This window comes from Numida meleagris, chromosome 5, assembly GCF_002078875.1.
Source record: "Numida meleagris isolate 19003 breed g44 Domestic line chromosome 5, NumMel1.0, whole genome shotgun sequence".
Lineage (NCBI taxonomy): Eukaryota > Metazoa > Chordata > Aves > Galliformes > Numididae > Numida > Numida meleagris.
This window is the reverse complement of record NC_034413.1, coordinates 15,276,629-15,300,577: the sequence shown is the minus strand read 5'-3', so window position 1 is coordinate 15,300,577 and position 23,949 is coordinate 15,276,629. Positions and strand designations below refer to the sequence as shown.

Here is a 23,949-nt window from a genome sequence, read left to right as displayed (position 1 = left end):
ACTGACTAGCTGCAAGAAAGCAAATGTTGTTAGGCAGGATATGAAGTTCATAACATTGACTCCATTAGACAATATATTTGTAATAAAACTCCTCTTAATGGTATGATAAGCAGTTTTGTGCACAGATTTTTGGGAAATACTAAATAATGCATTTTCTCTTTCTGTTCTAATATAATATTGTGAATGTTTTACAAATAATATCCTTGTCATCTACATCTATAATTCCATCTTTTCCTAGCAGGATCTTTCATATAATTGAGGCAGTTCCATGACAAGGATTCTGTGTTATTTTGCCTGAAAAAATGTTTTGTCTTTTTATGAACATAGTGTGGTATACTGGGTGTCCATACATAATTTTAAAGCTCATGGTTAAACACGCTTAACCTTTATTAATATGTTGTTTATTAATTTGTAGGACAGTGACTGAAAACCACTTCTGCAATAAGAATCTAAATTACTGATTTTTTTTTTTTCCTCTTGTGTTTACGAACCTGTATGATGTGTACTGCTTGTCAGAAAGCAGCCCAGTTTGTCCTTGAGCGAGTAGCTATGTCAGGAGTTTATAAACAAAATGCGTGTCTCCAGCCTTGCATGACTTGAGCAGATATTTAAATATCAGATGGAATTGTATTGCTAGTCACATAACATCACGCTTAGTATCCGGTCCTCTTAAAACTACTGCTTTTGAAAGTACAACTTTACTTTCTTATGTCCCACATGCAACCAGAGCCAAAAGCAAAGGTTAGGAAGGCAAGGAGAAACCAAAGACAGAAGGGCTGGGCTGTTCGGGAAATTCCAGCTCTGGAACAATCACTTGTACTACCCACACAAGCATGTAACCTGAACTACTGCTGAGTCAGAGCTCACTTATGAGCCGTGAGTGCCTCATTTAGGTGCTGGGTAACTGAGAAAATGTTACTTGGATTCTCTGTCTGCTGGAGTACTGACTCTGCAATGAACCAGTTCCATGTAAAAACTCAGATTATATTCCAGGAGCTCAGTGCCAGGATTGAAGCCTGTTCTGGCTTCTAAATGACTGAGAAACTCCTTTTCCTGTGGAATTCGTACAAGAAAAGTAACACCTTCGTATTATAATCAGGAAGCAAAATTCTAGCGCACGTGAACTTGTTTTTTTCTCATGCTTTCAACTACATTTTTAAAGCAGATTGCTTTTTGATGTATGTTTTTAAAATGCTATTGTCTCCTGTCATGTAACATATTCTCTTTTTATAATGTAGAGTTTTCATCTTCGGGAACTGGGTCTTCATCATATGAAGGCTTAGGTCAGTTACTGATTTTACTTCCATTGCCCAAACTGAGAAGTATTGCCTAAGAAAACCCATCATCTTAAACATATATACATATTTTAAAAATTCTCTCAAAGAATTCGCCATTATAATTATAGATTATCAAAATTGCTAACTGTATAGAACAGTTTTGGCACTGGAACTGGTTTGAAAATATTTCTGTTTGGCTGATGCTTCAAGCTGTGTTTTAAAGCTGAGTATGCAATTGCTTCAGTTACAAAGTGCTCTAACAATGGATTGCGATTTTTAACATACTTATGAAGTCAAAACTAGGTTGGCAGCTGCTGAGCCTTATAGTAGCAAGTAACTGCATAAAACAGCGCATGCATTGCTTATCCTTAGCTAGATGTATGAAGTTTGAAAAATGAAATCTGATTCTGTGAAAAGCTGGAGAGATGGCTCTTTCTGACTGTTCTGAAAGACTTCGTGTAAATATTTATGTAATGACAAATAAATACAGTTGGAGTGCAGCTGAAAGGTAACACACACATTCCTGCACCAAAATACTTAGTTTACTTTTTTTCTTTCTTAATAAAGTAATACTAAATTGAAGGCTGAAATAGCTTTTTGAAATTGCTTTCTGTAGCACGGGATCATCAGCCTTCTAAATGTTTTATTAAAAAAAAAATACACAGCAACAATGAAGAGGGTGGAGGGTTAAAAGATTTGGATTTGCAGTATCTTATGTCTGGATCCTTTATTTTATATTTTGAGATTTTAAACTACTTTGCATTGACAGGAAATGAAGTCAAAACGTGACATTAATTTTTATTCATTTGTGTCACTCATTAGTCACTGTGGCAAAGTCAAAGAAGGCATAACCCTTTCTTTTCCACTATCTTATCTCAACTACATTTTCCTGTGATAAATGTGTAATTCATTGTACTGCAGATCATTCGAAGTGATTTATGCTGCCAGGTTAAGAACCGGATTCTGATCTTTTTTACACGGGGATCATTTGATCAAAGACAGAAGTTTGGATAAAGCAAGAAAAAAAATGTAGAATCTTTCCTGTTCTCTCATAACTGTGCAGTATTTTTCGTAGATGTGGTGGGAAATTAGTGTATAAATTGGAGCTTACTGTCATTGTAATTGGTAGCAGTTATTATTAGAGTCTGCATTAGTCTTTTACCATGAAGTACAATCACAGAAAAATTGTACCACAATTAGAAGAATGAGATTAATTCTGCTAAATTCTAGGTTTTTGTGGTATGGTGTGCATTTTTATTGTGTCTGTTTAGCCAGAACAGTAATGACCTGTGCATTTAAATGAATGCACATATGTTCCATTTCTTTGTAGAAAAGTTGTTTTTCCATTAACACATGAGTGTATTCACATTAATGAAAATCTAGTATTTGGAGTTGGACAGAAGTTATGTTTATTCTGTGGGTTTTTTGTGTTGTTTTTTTTTTTTTTCTGCATGAAGCAGTATACAGTAAGTATGTACAATGAAAGAGGAATTTAGGAACAAATACAGTCAGTGATATAGTTACTTTGAATTCATAGTGTATACCCAGCTAATGAAGTGTTCCTAATTCACTAATAACTAATACCTAACTAATATCTAACATTTGTTCTGTTGGGTTTGAAAGTAATGGTGATTGTTTTTCTGTCTCTGAATGATAACTAATAAAGATACAATGGTGATGTTTGCCTATTAGTTAACACCGGAGAAACAGAAGTTGGCTTTTTACCAACGTTTGGGCCTTGTTACTTAAATTTCTACGGAAGTCCAAGAGAATACACAGGATTCCCAGATCCATATGATGAATTAAATTTTGGAAAGGTCAGTTTCTTTATTGATCCTTTTTTATAAAAGGATTAAACACAATCAGATGTAATCAATTTATTAACTCACTTTAAATTTTTTTTCACATTATACTCCTTTTGCTTTTTTTTCTGATTGTGTCTTCTTACATTATTTTAAGTTTTTAGTGATTTTTCACTACCTGTATCTCTTCATGCAGTTGTATTTCTTACCTCTTTGGTTTCTTAAGTATGCATTTATTTCTCACTTCTATATTAATAATTAGTTCCAACAGCTTTTTTCATTTGTTCAAATATGCACATGCATACCTCAGAAGTTTTAAGAACACTTCAGTGATGCCATAAGCATGTACAGGCAAAGAAAGATTATGTTACTTCAGGAGAAGAATGTAAAATTGGATTAAATCTGTCATTCTGTTACAGGGAGAAGGAGTTGCTTATAGAGGAAGAATTCTGGTTGAACTATCTACAGTGCTTGAAAGCAAACCTGTTAATAAAAAGTTAGACATGATTCCTAATGATGACATACTGGTTGTTGAGGTAAGTTCTTGTTTTACTCTCACTGTTGGTAATGGAGGTTTGCCTTGTCGGTTTTTTTCTGGAGGGTGATCTAACTTATTAAAATTGAAGTTATTGAGTTGAATATTAGAATTAAGAGATGCTTATTTATAGCATGGCTACAGAAATGTCAGACCCTCGTGTATGCCCACCCTGCTGTTGACCTGAGCTGGGACCCCTCAAGAGGGGCCTGGAGGAGAGCCCATCTGGGCAGGGGCCCTTGGCTGGAGCGGGGGTGAGGACACTGCTCCCTGCCCTGCACTCCCAGCTTGGGGGCTGGCTCATCCAGCCCATGCCCTGCAAGCATCTGGGCTGTCCTTATCAGGCACTTGAGAATCATCCTATGCCCCACTAGCCCGGTGCCTAAGCTCCTCCCAGGAGCCTTGCAGCTTGGGCAAGGGCTTCTTAAGCAGCCTGCGTAGTAGCAGAAACAGGAAGCGTCACCACGGCAGGAGACCCTGTGTCTGCCTCCTGAAGGCAAGGCTGGGAGCCATTCACAACCCATTAAGGGAAGAGACAGCCAAGGCTTGTGTCTGTCCCATGCTGAAGGCATGTGTGGGTGGGTGAGGGGCAGTGAAGAAGGGCAGATCTACCCTGTCTTCAATGGACAAGGTGTGTATGGAGGTGTGTGTGTAAAGGGCTCTTGTCAGCAGACCTTGCTCCTGGTGCTCAAGGCCACCCAAGGGATGTCCCTGTCTGCCCCGAAATCACCAGGCCGCTTTGAAGTCTGGATTTGTGCATGGCCTTTGGACATGGTCCTGCACCACATCCTTATCTCTAAATTGAAGAAATATGGATTTGAAAGCTGGACTATTCAGTGGTTAAAGAATTGGTTGGATAGTTGCAGCCATGGGGTTGCAGTCAACAGCTCCATGTCCAGGTGGAAGACAGTCATGAGTTGTATCCTCCAGGTGTACATCTTGGGACTGGTGCTCTTTAACATATTTATCAGTGACATAGGTGATGGGATCAAGTGCACTCTCAGCAAGTTTGCTGAGGACACCAAGCTGAGTGATACAATACAGTTGATACAATGGAAGGAAGGGATGCCATCCAGAGGAACTTGGATGGGCTTGAGAAGTGGACCCACGTGAACCTAATTGCAGTTGGGTCGAGACAATCCCAGACGTGAGTACAGACTGGGAGGAGAACTCATTGAGAGCAGCCCTGAGGAGAAGGATTTTTGGGGGTCCTGGTGAGTGAAAAGCTGGATGTGAGCAAGCAGTGTGTGCTTGCAGCCCAGAGGGCCAACTGTATCCTGGGCTGCTTCAAAAGAGGTGGCAGCAAGAAAGGAGGTGATAGTCCCCCTCCACTCTGCCTTTGTGAGGCTGCATCTGGAGTACTGTGTCCCAGCACAAGAAGTATGCAGAGCTGTTGGAGTGGGTCCAGAGGAGGGCCATGAAGATTATCAAAGGGCTGGAGCACCTGCTATACGAAAAAAGGTTGAGGGAGCTGAGCTTGTTTAGCTGGAGAAGAGAAGGCATCAGAGAGACCTAAGTGCAGCCTTCTGGTACTTAAAGCAGAAGGGTGACCAGCTTTTTACACAATCCAATAGTGATAGAACAACGGGGAATGGCTTTAAACTAAAGGAGGGGAGATTTAGGTTAGATGTTAGGTGGAAATTCTGTACTCAGAGTGGTGAGGCACTGGAACAGGTTGCCCAGAAAATCTATGGATGTCCCATCCCTGGAGGTGTTCAAGGCCAGGTTGGATGGGGCCCTGGGCAATGACCCTGCCCACAGCAGACGGATTGGGGTGCAATAATCTTTAAGTCCCTTCCAACATAAGCCTTTCTATGATATTATATCATTTTTATACTCTCAAGTGCAATAACTTATGACACACATCTGTTTTTTTGTACATCTCAGAAATATGCAAAAAATATTAAAATCATTGCTTCCATTGAGCAAAAGGTACTGTTTTCTTTAATTGTGGTTCCTAGCTTACAATTACTTCAACAGAACTAAAAATGTTCTTGTTGTAGAAGTACCAGCGCAGACGAAAGTTCTGCTTGGCTGCTGTCTTTCATTCTGCTACCATGCTGCAAGACACTGGTGAGCCTATCCAGTTTGAAGTTAGCATCGGTAACTATGGCAACAAGTTTGATACCACCTGTAAACCTTTGGCATCGACAACTCAGTACAGTCGTGCTGTTTTTGACGGTAAGGGTGCTGCTGGTATTGGGATGAGATCACGTAAAATTATCCTTTGAGCGTGCAGGATATTTATAGCTTTGGAATGACAGCCCTTACTCCACTAAAAATTACTGGAAAATGAACAGAAAATAATACGGTTTTTTCATGGTCTTTGATAAAAAGTAGGCTGAAAAGCCTGCTGAGGCTTTAAAAGAAATTTTTGCAGAATTCAGTGAGATCTCTGTGTACTAGATGTACACAGGAAAATTGGTAGGAAAAAGCAATCACAGGGTTTTACAAGTATCTGAATGCTAGGGATTAAGAAGGGAAAACACCATCAGAACATTCTGCTTTCAAAGATAATAGGAACTTTTTTAACTGAGGGTCTGGCAGCCTAGAAGAAAACAAGTTACTAATATCACAGAAAAATATGTTTTGGCTATAAATTTAGTTATTAAATGCAAAAAGTAGGAGTTATTTTCTCTGTGTATTAAAAGATCAGGGAAAATGATTATTTGAATATTTTATTTCAGAGAAACACATTAATTCTCACAATGTTTTACATTAATTAATAACTGGTTAGAACAATGAATGTGTTAATAGATTATTGGAAAAAAATCCACTTGATCATGATACAGTTTGAGGTCAAGTTTTACCATCCAACAGATGCTATAGAGGCTGAAAAATAGAAATCCTTTAAGTGGGGCTAGCTTGTGTGTACTTTTTGAATGATAGTTCATAACTGAAGTGAACAGAGCAACTTGTGCAGTACATATCTGTGCCATGAATTCTAAGTCTAACATACAGATGTTTCACACCAGGTAATTATTATTACTACCTGCCATGGGCAAACACAAAGCCAGTGGTAACACTGACTTCTTTTTGGGAGGACATAAGTCATAGGTTGGACCCTGTGAATGTAATCCTGAACATGGCTGAAAGACTGGTAAGTTACTTAAGAGCTTTCTTTTTTGTTGATCTGTCTGTCTCTTTTCTTGGATGTGTAATGAAAAGTGATTTTTTGAGCAAATTATGGAACGTAATTTTTATCCTTCTCTCCTGTTCAAAGCTAAACATAGAACAGTGTGAGAAATGGCACTGATAATCTTAGATTTGTATTCTGAAAAGGCCCAGTGCTGCTTGAATCTGCAGGGAATTCCCGCAGGATGGAAGGGTCCTCTTCATTTGGGAGCGTGTTGAGTTTGTAGAACTGTACTTGCCTTGAAGTTAGGTGCAACGTGATGAAGTAATAAAATGCAATGTGAAGGAACATGTAAAGAGTCTTATTAAATTTGAATCGAGTTTGAATATCTTAGTCTTTTTTGATTCCGGCTTTAAAATAAGATCAAAATAAAGTATTGAAAGTCATATTGACTATAATATTGCAATTTAAGTTTCTAAATGCAAATCCTTCTAAATTCCTCAGCAATCCAACTTAACCAACTTAAAATCAGGAATGCAGGCTAAAATTTCTGAAAACAGATTAGCTGAGATGTGGCTGAAGCTGATTGACGAACTTACAGACGATATAAGGTAAAAGAATCTTTTTTATCTCTTGCCTTATCGTTCTAGGCCTGCTTGTAATCTTCTTTGTTGCCTTTACTGAGTCAGAGAACAAATTCTAAAGACTATAAAACTCATTGCCCATATGAACTGACTTGAAAACTGGAATTCTATAAGTTTCTGAAAGCAGTAAAACAACACAGATAATTGCCAGTGCAGTCATCCATCTAGGTTTATAATTCTCTGTTATCTTAGTCAATGATAGTAATAAAGCAGCATCTCTTGGGGAGGGGGGACCAAGGCAGAACTGCTTTCCAAATGTGAAATTGTGAATCTCTGCTGCCTTTCTACCACTTTAAGAAGATAAAGCTTCTTTAGCTGTTTAGAGCTTAAGGGCCATAAAGATAATATTTTTGAGTGACCTTTTAGTCAGTATATCTGTAATGTGTCCAGAAAACACAATGGGAGTCAGCACTTAAGGTTTTGAAGGAAAACAAATTCTAAATAATGAGGAAAGAATTGTATGAGAAAGAGGCATTAACAGAAGGGGATGAGGAAGGGAGATGGAAAATAAGAGAACAGTTATTATTCATTAGAGTAAATAACAGAAAATATGCAGTTATAGAAGAACTAATTCATTAAGCTCTAGAGCCAAAGTAGAAGTGAACAGAGGAAAAAGCAAACACAGTGAATATCATTTTATGTTATAAAATAATTGTATGGTAGATAACTTATCTCAAAATATAAACCTACTATCGTACAGAAGAAAGCAGAGAAAGAACTGACATGCTTTAGGAAAGCAAAACTATTGTCACGTGGGGCCATCTGGAGAGTATAGAAACTTTAAGCTTTGTATTGGTGATAACAATCCATCATCTGACACATCTGCACTGCTATTCAAACTTGTTTTATTAAATAGCAGGAGCACTTAGACATACCAACCGCATTAGCTTCCTGTTGTTTATAGGATACAGTGCCCTCTGATGTATTTTCAGGAAACTCACAAAACCTTTGTCAAAGGCAAATATCGTGGGTTGAATTCATAGAACAGTTTTCTCTGCTATGATAAAGTTTTCACAAAAAGGAGTTTGAGAGTTTTCAGAGCACCGTTTAAACCTAAAATGTGATGACTTTCTGGAAGTTCGGATTTGGTATGTTTGAACCAAGTGTAAGTTCTTGTACCCTGGACAGGCAGCATTTGCATTCAGATTAGTAGAACTAACGATAGCTATAGGTGCAATAGTCAGTGGTAAGGCTTTGCAGAGTCAAAGTCCTTAGAAACGCATGACTTATTATTAAAACTAGGTCAGAGAAGAGTCCATCTTTCTAAACTTCACAGTGTCTCTGGAATTTTCTTTTTAAGTGTCACATTAAAGACTTTTTAATGAACGCTACTGAAGAAATTTAATCATGGATCTTTGAAAAGCTACCTTTTCCCCAAACCAACACCTCAAAAAAGCCACTTCTTTTCCTGAGTTCTTTTGCACTGCTAAAATATTGCTTGCTTCTGTTAAATAGTTACCCTGCCCTCTGCTGTCACTAAAGTTCTGTGTTACAGATTTCTTTTAGAGATTTTCCAAGTTTTGTTGCCAGAGAGTTAGATAGCTCTTATACTCATAGTGACAGGCTGTATTTGTATATTGAATTTCTGAGAACTGATGGTTTCAGTGAAGGAAAGGAACCTAATCTTGGTCTGAAGTGCTGATTTTTATCTTTGAGGTGTACATTCTGAGACAATATTTCTGATCTGCATACTTAGGGAATGGATTTTGCTTGATTTGGTTAGCAGCAATTACATGAAAGCACATCCGTCTATTTTATATTGGTGCTTCTTACATAAGCACAGCTTTCTCCAATTTACTGTAAACACTTGGTCAGCAGGAAATGTCTGTAGAAATGGATGCTGTAGTACTATTCTGGTGGCTTTCAATTACAGAAAGCGGTAGCACTCAGTGTTTTGCCACTGTATGCATGTACTCATTTAGTGTATGGCTAAATAAAATTCACTTAGATTGTTAACCACGCTAATAATTCTATTTTTCAGTAAACCATTTCCCCTCATAGAAGGCAAATCTAATATTACAGTCCTTGACACTCAGATAGAAAAACTGCGCCTAAGGTCTCTCAGACAGATTGGAGAAGCAGCAACAAGGATGAGAAATGAAGCTACTGATGTGAAAACCACTTTGACAGAAATTGAAGATTGGTTGGATAAATTAATGCAACTGAGTGAAGAGGTTAGTCCCACACCATATCAGTGATTCAGTTGGTTCAGAAGTAGCTGTCTAACCCAAAGTGGTATAATGTTCATTGCTGATCAAGCAATATCCACTCTATTTAGAAGAGTAGTTTTAGATGTCATGAGAATAAACATGTGCCTCTCTGTAATTAGGATTTACTTAAATGTATTGTTCTAGCTTGTTATCCAATTTCACTGAGAATGTATGTTGAGAAATAACCTTGTAGAATTAGAACATGCTCTTTATCTCTTCAAAGCAGCAATCTTTTTTCCTTTATTTTCTTCCAGATCTGCAAGTCATTCTGCAGGTTCAGGGACTACAGGGTATATGTAGTACTTCTGCACGTCATTAGCCATAGTAACTAACTTCTTACAGTTGTGTTGTTTTGTTTGTTTTTTTTTTTATTTTCACCAATGTCTTGAGTTTTCACCTGGGTTATGCTCTTTCATGATTGGTTTTCATGACATTGTAGAAGTGCCTATTTTCCCTTTGTCACTTCTACTTTGAAAAACTTTTTTAAAAACCAGCACTTCATTTGAAAGACTTGCAGCTAGTGTACAGAAGTATGGACAAAGCTGAAAAAAAATGGGAGGCTGTTTATGTCTTGTAAAAGTCTTATGATGATTCACTCTTAACGTGCAAGCATTGCAATGTGCACTGTATCAATCGAAAGCTATAGCAACTGGGATCTGTCACTGCACTGTAAATGAATTGGGATACAATGCATTTCTAGATAAAATTGCAAAAGATGTAGGAACAAAATCTTTTTAACAAAACATTGTTTTCTAGCAGTTTTTATGGTATTTTTAATGATTGTTTCACAACTGTATATTGCATTATTTGTAAGGTAAATCAATTTCCTCCATTTATCATAAATTCATGCTTATTATTGATTCGTAACTGATAAATCCTTTGACAATAATAGATTTATATTGCTGTTGCCTAAGCATTAGGTCAATTTATGTTTCTGTTATCTAGCATTAGGTTCTTTTAACCTTCTATTAATTACCACCTTTGACATTCTTTGCCCTGCAAATAATGAACAGCCACAAAACAGTATGCCTGATGTAATCATATGGATGATCCGAGGCGAGAAAAGGCTGGCTTATGCTCGTGTTCCTGCACACCAAGTGCTGTATTCCACCACAAGCCCTAAATCATCTGGTAAATACTGTGGAAAGACACAAACAATCTTCTTAAAGGTATATTTTTTTTCTCAAAGTCCTTAAACTTTAACTCCCTAAACCGTGATGCTTTCTTAAGTGTGCATGGAACATTGTCAGACTCTCCTGACAAGAAACACAAACATCCACGTGAACTTTAAGTTATTGTGATAATTAAGAACACATTACTGGATTAAACTTGGGAGAGGATATACAGAAGCAGGGATTATACAAATGGTTACTGTGTTTGGTTTTTACATGCCCAGGGCAGGTACCATTTAAAGAATATCTCCTTCCTGAACTGTTTTATTAGCTCCTTTTGCAGAAATGCCATGCAGGAAGCTATGAATCATGTATTATTACTCATTTGTGTGTTATTGTTTAGACTGTGCTGAAAGCTAAAACACCTGTATGACATAACAAAGAATATCCTTATGTTTGTGTGTGTCAGTACCCACAGGACAAGATGAAAGATGTCAAAATGCCTGTGGAGTTGCGAGTTAACATTTGGCTTGGGCTCAGTGCAGTTGAAAAGAAGTTCAACAGCTTTGCAGAGGGAACATTCAGTGTTTTTGCAGAAATGGTATGTCCCTCGTTGCTTTCTTGCATTAAACTTGGATGTGAATGTTAGGAATTCTATGCAATTTGAGTTCCTCTGAAATTGTTTTACATGCCTGTCAAAAAGGGAGAGTAGTATACATTATACTGAAAAAAGTGCTGAAAAAAGTAGACCACATTAAAGGCAATTAATAATTGAGTCTATTGTGCCTACCAGATAAATTTCAGCAGAACAGATTCTGAACTGGTTATTCGGGTGAAAATCTGGATAATTCCAGTGATTTCAAAACACTTGTTTTAGATTTTTATCATTGTAATTAAGATTGAGTTCTAGAACGTAATGTTTTGGCATACAAATATATTTTTTAATTGATTCTTCACTTCTTTACAAATGATGCATGGATACAAGTGGTTTTGTTTAATAATGGTTCTTTTGTAGGAGCAGAAAACTTGCCAAAAATTAACTGCTACAGGGAAAAACTGGTCAAAACCAGTAGATTTCACTGACAAAGGACTATATTGTAACATGTCAATGGTAAAAGCAAAAGAATTTGAAAGAAAAATACTTCAAGTAGTCCCACAACATATAATAGAGATTTTCTATGATAATGATAAGCTGTAAGCGTCTTTTCTCTGCCTAGTTTGCATACTTAATGCTGCACGTAATCCACTATAACAGTTGAGGAAATGGCATTTTTACAGAGGTTTGTGTCATCATTGCACCTATGCCTAAAATACTAATTGTAGTGCTATGTTAAGTAGCTTAAAATAGTCAGTGGATTTTCAAAGCCATTATTTGTTTAATGTAGAGGTTTATGAGACTATGGAATATCTTGGGTTTTTTTCCTCTTCATACGGCACTCCAACAATGTCATAGCAATAAGAACAGAACATCATAAACTAGGACTAATCCCATTAACAGAAAGGGAAATAGTATATAAGCTGTGCTGACATCAGAATTGTTTCCCCAGTAGCTTCCATAAGACCAATTATTATACATGTTACAAAATAAGAGAGTATAAATAGGAGGAGATTTGAGATGTATGGAATGAGAGGATCATGCATTTAGGGAATGGGAGAAACTCTTGTTCAAATAATGTATAGGTATTTTATTTAACAGACCCTTAGCTTGGAGGGAATTTGACTGTAGACTACAGTGTCATTTAGCAGTGGAATCATTGTTTACATTTACAAGGCAGCACAGGAGAAAAAGGAAGAAATTAATGATGACAGTGTAAGGCAACATAGGAAGGAAATGTTTAATTTCAAATAAATTAAGTAAATAGTAGAATGCTTCAATTGTAACTGTTAAATGAAACTTTTTTTTTCTCCTGAAATCTTTTCATTGTTCCTAAAGTACTGTTCTATTCTTTCTTCTCAAACAGTATGAAAATCAGGCTCTTCTTTTTGGAAAGTGGGGTACCTCAGGACTTGTTGGTCGCCACAAGTTTTCTGATGTCACAGGAAAAATCAAACTGAAAAGAGAGTATTTTCTACCCCCAAAAGGCTGGGAGTGGGAAGGAGAATGGATGGTTGATCCTGAAAGAAGGTGAGATTCTTTTAATTTTATGCAGCCAGAAATAAAGGAATTAACTTCAGAGTGTGGAGGAAGATATCCCCTCTCTGTTTTCTTTGCTGAGGAAGAGATTTTCAGCTGAACTTTTTAAGACAGCAATAGCCAGCCAATAGTCAAAGCTTTTTAATAACTCTAAAAATACTATTGCCTTTTGTTGTTCACATACAATGGATTTTTTTGTGTGCTTATTTCACTAAATGTTGAGAAAGGTTCATGACCCTCATTAAACAACTGTCATAGGTTATTTCTCAGAGTGACTCAAGTCAGTGGCTCTTTTTGGAGGCTAAGGCTGTGCTGCCATATGATTCTTTCTCCCTTGGCAGATCCAGTTCATGAGGTCTCCATCCTCCAGCTCCAGCAGGTTCAGTCTTGCTCTATCGGAGGCTGTCAGCTCCTAAATTGTCCCAATTCAGCCATTTGCACTGTAGCACTTAAAACTGGACTGGGTAAATGAGCTGTTCAAAAAAAAACAAAAACAAAAACAAAAAAAAAACACCATCAAAATAAAAAAGATGTGGGTTTTATGTGTGTGTGTTTTATGGTGTTTTGTTTTTGTTTTTAATGAAAGGTTCACTCAATTTTTAATTCTTTTGTTCTTGTGGTAAGAAATACACAGGACTGTTGGTACAAAATAATTGTGTGGGAAAATATGTGCTATTTGCTCCATTCTGAAGTCATGCACGTTTGTAGGTGTGAATGGATGAATTTATTTCTGTATTACTTAAATGAATAGTCTGATATGAAGAAAAGCAATAACACAGAGATTCTTTCTCAGATAATGGGAAAGAAGTCTCCAGTTAAAATGCATGTTTGTTTATAGCTCATACCTGATTTTAGCGAAAAATAGTCTTCATGGTTCTACTTGACCAGCAGATGGCACTTAAGGACATATTTTAGTGCTTTTTGACTCAGTTAATCACAAATGGAAATCGAGTCTATTTTCTTTAATGTTTTTTATTTATTTTGCTTTCAAGTTAGAAACTTATCAGCCGATTATTCAGTTTGTAAATAACAGAATGAGGATAAAATGAGCAACATTGCCAAATTTCAGTGCATAGCTAGTTATATAAAAGTTAGAAAGGCATATAGCTATCATGTGGTCTGTTTTTCTCTGTTTGAATGTATGAGGTGTTTTCTTTTTCCAAGAGAAGTGTTCAAAGCAGCTGAATAACAATGGCAGTCAAAACACCTCCTGCTGATCACTCATGAGTAATGTTCCTCGTATTGTTGCTACTAGAGGAGTTGCTGCAGTGTTAGGAAGATGTTCTACGAAAATGAAGTTCTCATACATGAGGGCTGCGTTGTACTCTGTATACCAGTGGAACTTCACAAAGACGGACAATCCAGAACTACAGCGTTTATATTGCTTCTATGTATTCTCTGTGGTCTACTTAAGTCATTTTGGCTTAATACTGTATTTGCTTTGGATTGGCAGTTTGTTGACTGAAGCTGATGCTGGTCATACTGAGTTTACTGATGAAGTGTATGAGAATGAGAATCGTTATCCTGGAGGAGAATGGAAAGCTGCTGAAGAGAGTTTCACGGATGTGGTGAGATGTAAAAGTTTGAGAGAGTTCTAAGATCTGCTTCACAGTGTATTTTATCTACTAATACATGGAACTGCTGTGTTTTCCCTATGTAAAAGAATGGAGAAAAAGCTCCACCACCACGCGAGTTCACATGTCCTGTTGGATGGATGTGGGAAGATGATGCTTGGAAATCAGACTTAAATCGAGCAGTGGATGAGCATGGTAAGATTTACTGATTATATGCTGTCTAAGAAATGTATTTGTAACTGTCTACCAGAGAACAAATCATAGAATCTAAGAAGCTGTATGTTGGTCCAGAAGTTTTGCTAAATGCTCGTGAATTTTAATTTGTTCTAAAGCAGTTGAAAATTCTCAAATAGTTACTGCTTTAAACGTAAGTTAAATAAATGACTATTTCTGTAGGAAAAAGGAGATCTTATTTTTTATTGTAGAGTACTGGTAAGTGTTGTAACTGGAACCTCTGCTAGGATTCTGCAGTAACATTTTATTAGGAGATCAATCTAAGTCTAATGCCAGATACCTGGCAACGGAATTCTAACATGTAGAGCCAAAATACAGCAACCTCCTCCCGTGCCTCACCACCTTCGTAGTAAAGAATTTCTTCCTAATGTTTAATATAAACATTTAGTTAAAAACCATTACCCCTTATCCTATCACTCACTACACTCCCCAATAGCCTCCCTTCAAGTAATGGGAGACCTCTCTGCGGCCTTCTCTTCTCTGGGCTGAACAACTCCAACTCTCTCAACCTGTCTTCATAGGACATATCAAATAGTTTCATGTGACTAAATCTTCATTCTGTGTAGTCATGAAAAAAAAATTCCTCATGTTTTTTTTTATTCGTATCTTGCACGTGTTTCTAGAAATATACCAACTATTCAATTCTGTTTTAGGATGGGAATATGGAATTACTATTCCTCCAGACACTAAACCAAAGTCATGGGTTGCTGCAGAGAAAATGTATCATACACACCGACGACGAAGACTGGTGCGGAAGCGTAAGAGGGATTCATCTCAGACAATAACAACAGGAAGGGTGAGCAGAAGAGAGATGCAATTACAGACTGTATTTCTTGCACATTGCAATAGTTCCTGCCAAAGCAACTGCAGATTTTTTCGTGATGATTTTACAATGTTGTGGATAACAGATTTACATCTCCTAGGGAATGTCATCATACGAAGATCAAGAAGGATGGGAATATGCTTCTTTGATTGGTTGGAAATTTCACTGGAAACAACGTAGTTCTGACACTTTCCGTCGAAGACGATGGAGACGAAAAATGGCTCCCTCCGAGACTCACGGTGCTGCAGCTATCTTTAAACTTGAAGGTGCTTTGGTAAGGGACGCAGTATCAAAAAAAAGTCCTTAAAAGGTCAATCTATTAATTTTTAGTATCTGAATCATTAAATTGATGTGTAACTGAGGAGCTAATACAGTTTATACTGTTAGAAGTCTGAAAGGGGCCACTGAAGTAACTACTTAAGTTCTTAAATAACACACTTATTTACTTGATTCTTTAAATTATTATTGTATAATATGGGATCTAGATCAAAAGGCAAAATTACTAGATAAGCCTTCTGTAAGTAAAGTGGAAAGATGACTTAAGTTTTTCATGCACATAATTTAGATGTATTAACAACAGTACAAGAAGCAAAAGAAACTGAAGTAGCTGCCCCTGATTAATATCTGCAAGTATAAACAACCAAGCACGAGGAAAAAAAATAGCAGAGTATCTGAAAAGTCAGAATGTTGTAGGTCACAGTTTATCAAAATTTAATTATTCCTCAAGTTTTCAGGTTAACACAGCTTCACAGATGAGCTCTATTTATCAAGATACAAATTAGAGCCTATAATAGTAAAGCACAGTCTTGTGTGTTTTTCTAAGCTGATGATTCAGAGTATAGCATTAATGACAGTTTCTTTTTTTTTTCTTTACATTCCTCTTTTTTTGCACTGAATATCAATCCATGATTCACCACTTAGTTTGGTGCCACAGAGTTTAAAAACAACTGTTATTCTTTTGACTGTACTTTCTGCGCTATTGCTAGGGTAAATCCTTAGAGCACTTCTCTGCAACAGGGCAGTGCAGAAGAACTCTCCTGCACTAAGAGCTGAGGTAGCTAACACATCTCCAGCAGTAAGACATTCTGGCAATAAAATGAAATGACGGGATCTGATTTCTGCGTAGTTTCAGTGGCGACAAGACATGAGCTTTGCATGACTAAACATCTTTTACTTAGGAAAGAAAGTTATACCTTGTCTTGGAAAAGAGACTGAAGCCTGTATATTCCCATGTATGGTAAACTTTATTCAGGTTGTTTCTTTGTTTTTAAGCATGCAGTGATCATTTTTTTCTTCACAAAACTTTAGGGGGCAGACTCTAGTACCGATGATGGAGAAGGGAAGGGTTCAGACAAAACCAAGGAGTCAGCTACAAAGGTGTTTGGTGCCAATACGCCAATTGTTTCCTGCTACTTTGACAGTAGGTTCCTAAAATTCCTTTCTTACAAATTGTGTTTGTTTCTCTTTGGTATCAAACAGAATTGTAATAACTCTTTGTGTTTTACATATAGATTTATAAACATCCTGCAATAATTATCCGATTCTTGACTGAAGCCTATTTATCCTACTAAATAAAAATACAGTTGATCATTTCAATATTACAGTCCACAGTTCATATTAGCTTATATTCTAATATTTAAAAAAAGAAGTGAAGAAATGTAATATGGATAAAGAAATCTCATTTTGTTTTATATCTCTCAGGCATTTGTAAAACAGGGACAGAAATTCTCAAGCTGCAAAAGCAGGATTTTAGGCTTTATCAAAAGAACATTGTTAGCATTAAGGTCCATCCATAACAATGTAAGAAGCTAAACTAGCAGAGATTATGTATGTACAGTTATTTTCTGCTGGTTTAGTTCACTTAACCAGCTCACTGCAAGGTCAGACTAATGCCTGACCCAGTATAAGCAGCAAGGCCATGTAGATGAGTCAGAACTGTAACTTTGCCAGCCTGGACTGGATTAAAATTCCTTGGAATTTCCATAGTGGTACTCACAAAAGTGGGAACACTGAGGTGGGAGCCACCAGTGTTAAAAGGAATAGAGCCCAATTCAGTGCCACTCCTAAGACTCAACATCCTTTTTGAGGATCTCTGACTGGAACATTTGCCTTTATTTGGAACCTACAGCACTCTATCTTCCTTCTGGGAATAAGTGCCCAAATCTTGGCTTTCAGAAGCTGAAGAAGTAATCTTGCTGTTTCTTTCAAGTAATGACTAGAATAGGAGGAAAATGGCCCCTTTTCCTGCCAGAGTTCAGAGGTTTCAACTCATTGTGTATATGAGTGGCACTTTTTTTTTTTTTTTTATAAGGTCTGGAAGTGATAGAGCTCACATCTTCAAAGAAGATGCGTAGTAAATTAGCCATATGTTGTCCTGGGTCAGGGCCTCCATCACATCCTTCTTTTCGGCTATTCCACCATGCCTGCAGAGATTCGTGGTGTGGGTTTAACTTTAATATTATAGCCAGAGATGGAGATGCAATTGGAATTATTATGTAGAGGTAGTTCAAACATCTCTTCTAGGTCTTTACAAGTGCCATAGTGAATAGTTTAACTATAGGAATACGCGGTTATTGGTTCTGTTTGGAGGAGCTAGATTATCACACTGGTGCAAACAAGAATTATTGAGTACAAAGATTTTTAAATAATGATGCACTGAAAAAGCCAAAATAGCATTAAGGTTTTTTTGTTTTCATTTCTGCTTTAAGTTATTCTTGTGTTGGAACAAATTTTTGCAGGTGCTACTGCATTGGTACTAGCGTGCAGAAAAGTTAATACAGTGCTTGTGTTTTAGTCAAGAAAATGTTTAAAGCATCTGTATAGACTGAAAATAGCTTCATTTTAGGAAAGATGTCTGTGTAATGCATTTGAACTTTTTTTTTTTCCATTTGATACAGGGGTATATACTTACCATCTTCGCTGTTACATATACCAGGCAAGAAATCTCATGGCTTTAGACAAAGACAGCTTTTCAGGTATGGAAAAATCCTACTTGTGGTGCAGAAAAGTACATCAACGATGAACTAGTAACTTGATTTGCCTATAGACTATCCTAAATCTGTAAGTTCTGTGTATAGGTCCTAGTTACTGAAACTATGCCAGGAAGGAAGTCTCAGCTTCATTATGTATGATCCGGATTTCATTAGTACAGCCAAAAAATAAGTGCTCTGTATATGCATCACCTTCTCCTCTCAATGGAATTCTCAGTGGGGAATGGGAATTGATCACTTTCCTATGACCAATCCTATGCCTTAGCTTCTCTTAATCAAAGCATACATACAGTTTCTAAGCTGTCTTGCAGAAAGCTTGCATCAAAGCGGGAATGAGGAAAACTGGATGGCTGTTGTGTCAGCAACTTCCTGTCAGTGTTCAATATTTTATAGTAATTAATTACTGAGATGTGAACTTGTAGAAAGCTACACTGTGCTTTACTAAGAGGCAAAGATTTTGTTTGTTTTCACAAGAATAACGTCTGCACTGTTATTTACAGCTGTTAAGTATTCCACCTGTGCTGTGTCTAGTTAGCATCTTTGTAGTCAGACTAATTCAATGTTCAGGTTGTTAAGTAAGTATGTAACTTTTGTTAACTACAATTAAAATTCCACTGGCAAGTCAAAGAGTAAATTGAAATTGGATTCTATAAGAATGACATTACACTTACTTTATGTAAATTCAGTCAAAGAAAGATGAAATGGGCAGATTGGAATTAATTCTTATCAGAATTGCCATTCATTGGTATTCTTTTCTCCTCTTTTTAGTTAAGTGTATTAAAGAAGATATACAGCTATAGATATTTCAGTGCAGTTTCTTGAGATGAGGTTGTTGGACTTTTTATGTACAACTGCCTATTGTATCTTTCATCTTAAATCAATACGTAGCATTTAAAAACAATATTAGGAGACAATAATAAATACTTCTAATTTAAGTATGTAGAATTCAAGTGGGATACCTCAGACGCAGTCATGCATAAACCAAACACTAGTTTCCTCTGAAACTAGTTTGAATAGTTAGTCAAATTTTGTAGAATTCTGATCGGGTACCAGAAGCTGTTGAAACTGACCTAAAGATAACCTTTAAAACAAACAGCCTTGAGTCTGTAGCAACTGCAATTTGTACAGGAAATGTTAATGACCATCATCAGATACCTTCTGCGGAGCTCTTTATGATTTAAAGACCTGCCAAATAGAGAGCTGCTTTAATCATTCAGTTGTGTCGCAAGAAAAGGTTGTTATAAATAAGGATGTTTGAAATCAGAGCTTCATCTGAGTAATGTAGCCTGTTAGCTTATTTGGCACAAGCTAGTTAGAATGAACTCCTTGTATTATTTATGTGTCCTTACAGTTATGTATCAATGGAGATAACAAAAGAGCTTCTACAGATCATATTTAAGAGGAGTGTAGTATAGCCAGTATTTTATTTTAGTTTTCAAATTCAGTTTGTGATTTTCAAGATATTTTAATCATTTTCATTTATTTCTCTGTTATTAAAGACTGGTTTAAAGGTAGCTATTTAGTAATCAGGAGGAATTTATTAAATGTAAATGATGTGTATGGTGTTTTGTTGTGTTTTTTCATATAGAACAGTGTGTAGAAATGGTAATGACAGAAGAAAAATAATGTACTGTGTTTGATAAAAAATTGTGCTTGTGTGCCTTATGATTTCATACGGTTTTCCAATCTTTGTATAATATTTCAGATCCATATGCTCATGTTTCTTTCCTCCATCAAAGTAAAACAACTGAGATCATTCATTCAACTCTAAATCCTACATGGGACCAAACTCTCATATTTAATGAAATTGAGATCTATGGGGACCCACAGACAGTAGCCCAAAATCCACCTAATGTTGTTATTGAACTGTTTGACAGTGACCAAGTGGTATGTGAAAGCTTTTTAACTTGATTCTTGTTTTATTGTTATTTTTTTCTATTATTGTTATTTGACAATAACATTAATGGCTATGACTTTCATTTTGATTACAGGGTAAAGATGAATTCCTTGGAAGAAGTGTTTGTTCTCCCATGGTCAAGTTAATCCCAGAAGAGGACATCACACCAAAACTGCTCTGGTATCCTGTAACAAATAATGGCAAAGCTAGTGGAGACATTCTTTTTGCTGCAGAACTTATTTTAAGGGACAAGGCACGTATTTATTATATTTGTGTGTGTGTGTGTGTGTGTGTGTGTGTGTGTGTGTGTGTGTGTATATATATACACACACATTTTATATATATGTCATATATATTCTTTCCTAGCAAGTCATTATGTGAAGAATTATTTTAATACTTGCAAAGTATTTCATTTAAGGAAGAGGAGAGAAACCAGTACTTGTGTGTGTCTTAACAGAGCGGCTCCAACCTTCCAATTCTGCCATCACAAAGAGCGCCAAAGCTTTACATGGTACCTCAAGGAATCAGACCAGTAGTTCAACTCACTGCTGTTGAGGTACTGTTTATTTTTAAGCTAATGGAAAACAAGTGCAGTAATCTCATCCTCCAGCTAGCAAGTTTGTTTACTTGCTTTGAGGAAAAAAAAATAGTGAGAAATGTCTTGGATTTTTTTTATAAGCACTTTTTTGGGCTTCACTTTTCCCCTTATCTTCCACAGTAAAACAACCTTGAAATATTTTGCCAGTCATGTCTTTTTTTTTTTTTTTTTTTAATAACGGAGAAGACTTTATTTCTTCTTTCCTACTCTTTGAGTATCATACTAAGCGTACTGCTCTCTCTCTCTCTCTTGCTGTCTTCTGCTTATATTTGATTTTATTTCACAGATTCTGGCTTGGGGACTGCGGAACATGAAAAACTACCAGCTGGCACCTGTTATGTCACCGAGTCTCATAGTGGAATGTGGGGGTGAAATGGTGGAATCTGCAGTGATTAAAAACCTCAAAAAGACGCCAAATTTTCCATCTTCTGTTCTCTTCATGAAAGTTGTACGTTGCTAAAAACTATATACCCACTATCAGCAGAAAATGAGTTACAGCATACTTTAAGAGGATTTGTTATGTAAGAATGAAAAGAAAAACGTACACATCCTTTTTTGACTTAATATAACAAGTTGCTGAGCATGAAAATTCTAGTGAAGATCATGTAATTGTGTCTGTATGTACGCTGAAAAAGTGTACAGTCTGATGTGCTCCAGTGCAGTGCATAGAAAACATCACTGTACCTATAGAAGTGTGACTACTTTCTTATTGCTAGGATGGGGGCTGTGTAAGATTCAAGAATACTGAAGATTTGAGACAATTAATAGTATTCTTAATGACTTTATTGAATCATTTTATGAGGTCAGAAAGGTTTTTATTCACCATATACCCATAAAATGTAGTCGATTAATACTAAATAAAGCAACTGCTCTAACTTAGGGGGAAAATCTTTATTATTCATTTTCCTTTTGTCTGCATTATAATCAAACTCTAACATTTAACTTTTAGCTTTTGCCAAAAGAGGAGTTGTACAGTCCATCTCTTGTTATTAAAGTGATAGACCATAGACCGTTTGGACGGAAGCCCATTGTGGGACAGTGTACTATTGATTTACTAGAAAGCTTTCGCTGTGACCCCTACACTACTATAGAAGACATTGCTCCACAACTGAAAGGTAAACAGCTGGAAAAAGAAAAGTTACACTTTCCTGCGAGTTACTAGGATAACCAACCTTTGGTGTTTACTGTGCATACTGTACTGATGAACAGCTTTCTTGTGTTGTGTACTTACTTGGAGATATGATCTGAAAGAAAAAAAAATTAAATAGTGCAATACTATGGGGGTATTAAGAGTGCAAAGGAAAGTCTACTGTCAGAATGAGCATACTGCTCATGAAGTTCTGAAGTTCCTCTTTAGTACTAGCTTGAAATTTAACTACCTGCATGTTACCACTGTTCTCATTGCCAAAGAAACAATACGGTATTGCAGCAAAAATGCTCTGAGTGCAGAGCTGACATCTTCACCTGTATTTCTTTTCAAAATTTTACTTCAGTTCTATTTTTTGAGAAATATTTGTGTACACTGCACAGAAACATGATACATTTCTATTTTTAGCAAAACATGGCAGTGAATTGCTTTCTCTAGAGGATAAGCTTACAGTCAATTAATTTACATCTTCTTTCAAATCCTATGGAAAGGTTTGATATGGTAATTTTCCCATAGGGTATTACCTTAATAAAGTCTTTGGCTTACAGTTAGTCTACTCTCTGCTCCACCTCGCCGGGATACTGTAATTGAAATGGAGGACACGCAACCACTGCTAGCAGCTCAGGTAATGTTTGAAGTTTGATGCTTGCATTTCTTCTTCTTCTGAGCTGTGATTTCTGATTTTCTAAACAGCAAAATTGTCAGAAATATATGTAGCTGTCTGGGAAGTCAGATGGAGCAAACTTCCTCTGATACAGGAAAGCAAAGGAAATATGTTAATTGTTTCATCCTCTGTTTTCTTATAGCAAACATCAAACCATCTTTTTATGCAAGGAAAGTTCACCCAGTAGTTTAGGAATTCATTAATTCATTCAACTGAAAGAATAGGATAGAACATTGCCCCGTCATCTACTGGTAAATGGTTAGAGCAGCCTGATCTCAGACAGACTGAGCAGTTTTAAATAAAGCAAGCAGATGGTATATGCTTTAGTGATTACAAAATCAAAACTGTTGTCGCACAGACCTACAGCTGTTCATTCTTTTCCCCCACAGTCATGGCTTTGCCTTTCTTACCATATCAGTTTTGGATGACTATAACACTGAAACAACTTTTTTCTGTGTTAACACCTCTTTTCTTTCCTGTTCTCTTGTGCTTTGTGGCTCTCTGTACCCTACTGCTCTGATTCTTTCAGGACTCCTACAGTACAGTCTTACTTTACAGGTAAAAATAATTCAGCTTCCAGAATTTTATTCTTGACTTGGAACCTGAGAGAAGGCAAATTCCAAACAAACAATATCCTTTCAAGGAAAAAATGTCAGTAATTTTAGACCTTAACCTAGAAGATGTTTTCATAAATTGCTGATAGAGCTTTCTTGACAAAAATAGGCTGAAGTTATGCCCTTTAGTATGTTAATTTTGTAGGCTCTTAATCCATAACTAACTTTGATTTTTCAATTTTCTTCATTGTTACAGAGGTCCTAAAGTAAATACTACTAAATTCAGACTATTTGCTATTTTAATGTTATTGATTGTGTCATTCTTCCTTTATTTCTTCTTCAGCATTTTAATGTCATGACATTTTATAATTGAGTTTTCTCATAGAACAGTTTCTTATATATAATTCCCTCATACAAGTAGTGTCCTGAATATCTAATTTATAACAGTAGAAAAATGTCTACTTTTTATCTGAATTAGGCCTTGTGTAGTAATAGAAATGTTTTCTATACAGTACAGGTAATTTTTACTTCCTTTAGAAATTTTAAGAAAAAAGATTTTAAAAAACAACTGAACCCACTGGCAAAACTGGTGTGAATTTTTTTTTTAGCTGATTTCGTTTATGATAGGAAATATGTTAATTGCTACATAAGGTGAAACGTAATTTCTTTTGGAGTTTG

The 23,949-nt window shown here is 36.4% G+C and overlaps 1 protein-coding gene and 1 long non-coding RNA gene across 13 annotated transcripts in view; one reads left to right on the top strand and one right to left on the bottom strand.

Moving 5' to 3' along the window:
• Nucleotides 1-23,949, top strand: part of MYOF (myoferlin) — a 70,433-nt gene that overhangs the window by 33,068 nt on the left and 13,416 nt on the right. For 8 of the 12 annotated variants that reach the window (XR_002439231.1, XR_002439232.1, XM_021398217.1 and 5 more), the window contains exons 17-38: nucleotides 1,239-1,283; nucleotides 2,970-3,094; nucleotides 3,499-3,615; nucleotides 5,618-5,795; nucleotides 6,590-6,714; nucleotides 7,195-7,301; nucleotides 9,316-9,508; nucleotides 10,558-10,713; nucleotides 11,126-11,257; nucleotides 12,618-12,781; nucleotides 14,244-14,358; nucleotides 14,454-14,559; nucleotides 15,252-15,394; nucleotides 15,522-15,695; nucleotides 16,730-16,841; nucleotides 18,319-18,396; nucleotides 20,117-20,298; nucleotides 20,403-20,561; nucleotides 20,766-20,864; nucleotides 21,193-21,354; nucleotides 21,856-22,021; nucleotides 22,602-22,678. Coding sequence is in view for 10 of the 12 variants with exons in the window: in XM_021398217.1 (XP_021253892.1) it covers nucleotides 1,239-1,283; nucleotides 2,970-3,094; nucleotides 3,499-3,615; nucleotides 5,618-5,795; nucleotides 6,590-6,714; nucleotides 7,195-7,301; nucleotides 9,316-9,508; nucleotides 10,558-10,713; nucleotides 11,126-11,257; nucleotides 12,618-12,781; nucleotides 14,244-14,358; nucleotides 14,454-14,559; nucleotides 15,252-15,394; nucleotides 15,522-15,695; nucleotides 16,730-16,841; nucleotides 18,319-18,396; nucleotides 20,117-20,298; nucleotides 20,403-20,561; nucleotides 20,766-20,864; nucleotides 21,193-21,354; nucleotides 21,856-22,021; nucleotides 22,602-22,678 (2,915 nt within the window). In the remaining 2 variants the exon portion in view is untranslated. The remainder of the gene's footprint in view (nucleotides 1-1,238; nucleotides 1,284-2,969; nucleotides 3,095-3,498; nucleotides 3,616-5,617; nucleotides 5,796-6,589; nucleotides 6,715-7,194; nucleotides 7,302-9,315; nucleotides 9,509-10,557; nucleotides 10,714-11,125; nucleotides 11,258-12,617; nucleotides 12,782-14,243; nucleotides 14,359-14,453; nucleotides 14,560-15,251; nucleotides 15,395-15,521; nucleotides 15,696-16,729; nucleotides 16,842-18,318; nucleotides 18,397-20,116; nucleotides 20,299-20,402; nucleotides 20,562-20,765; nucleotides 20,865-21,192; nucleotides 21,355-21,855; nucleotides 22,022-22,601; nucleotides 22,679-23,949) is intronic. The other 4 variants (XM_021398222.1, XM_021398218.1, XM_021398225.1 and 1 more) reach the window with 1 other exon arrangement.
• Nucleotides 12,788-23,240, bottom strand: LOC110399483. Its single transcript, XR_002439233.1, has 3 exons — nucleotides 22,578-23,240; nucleotides 22,079-22,150; nucleotides 12,788-13,263 (listed from the first exon to the last, which is right to left on the bottom strand). It is a non-coding gene; the product is annotated as an uncharacterized LOC110399483 (long non-coding RNA).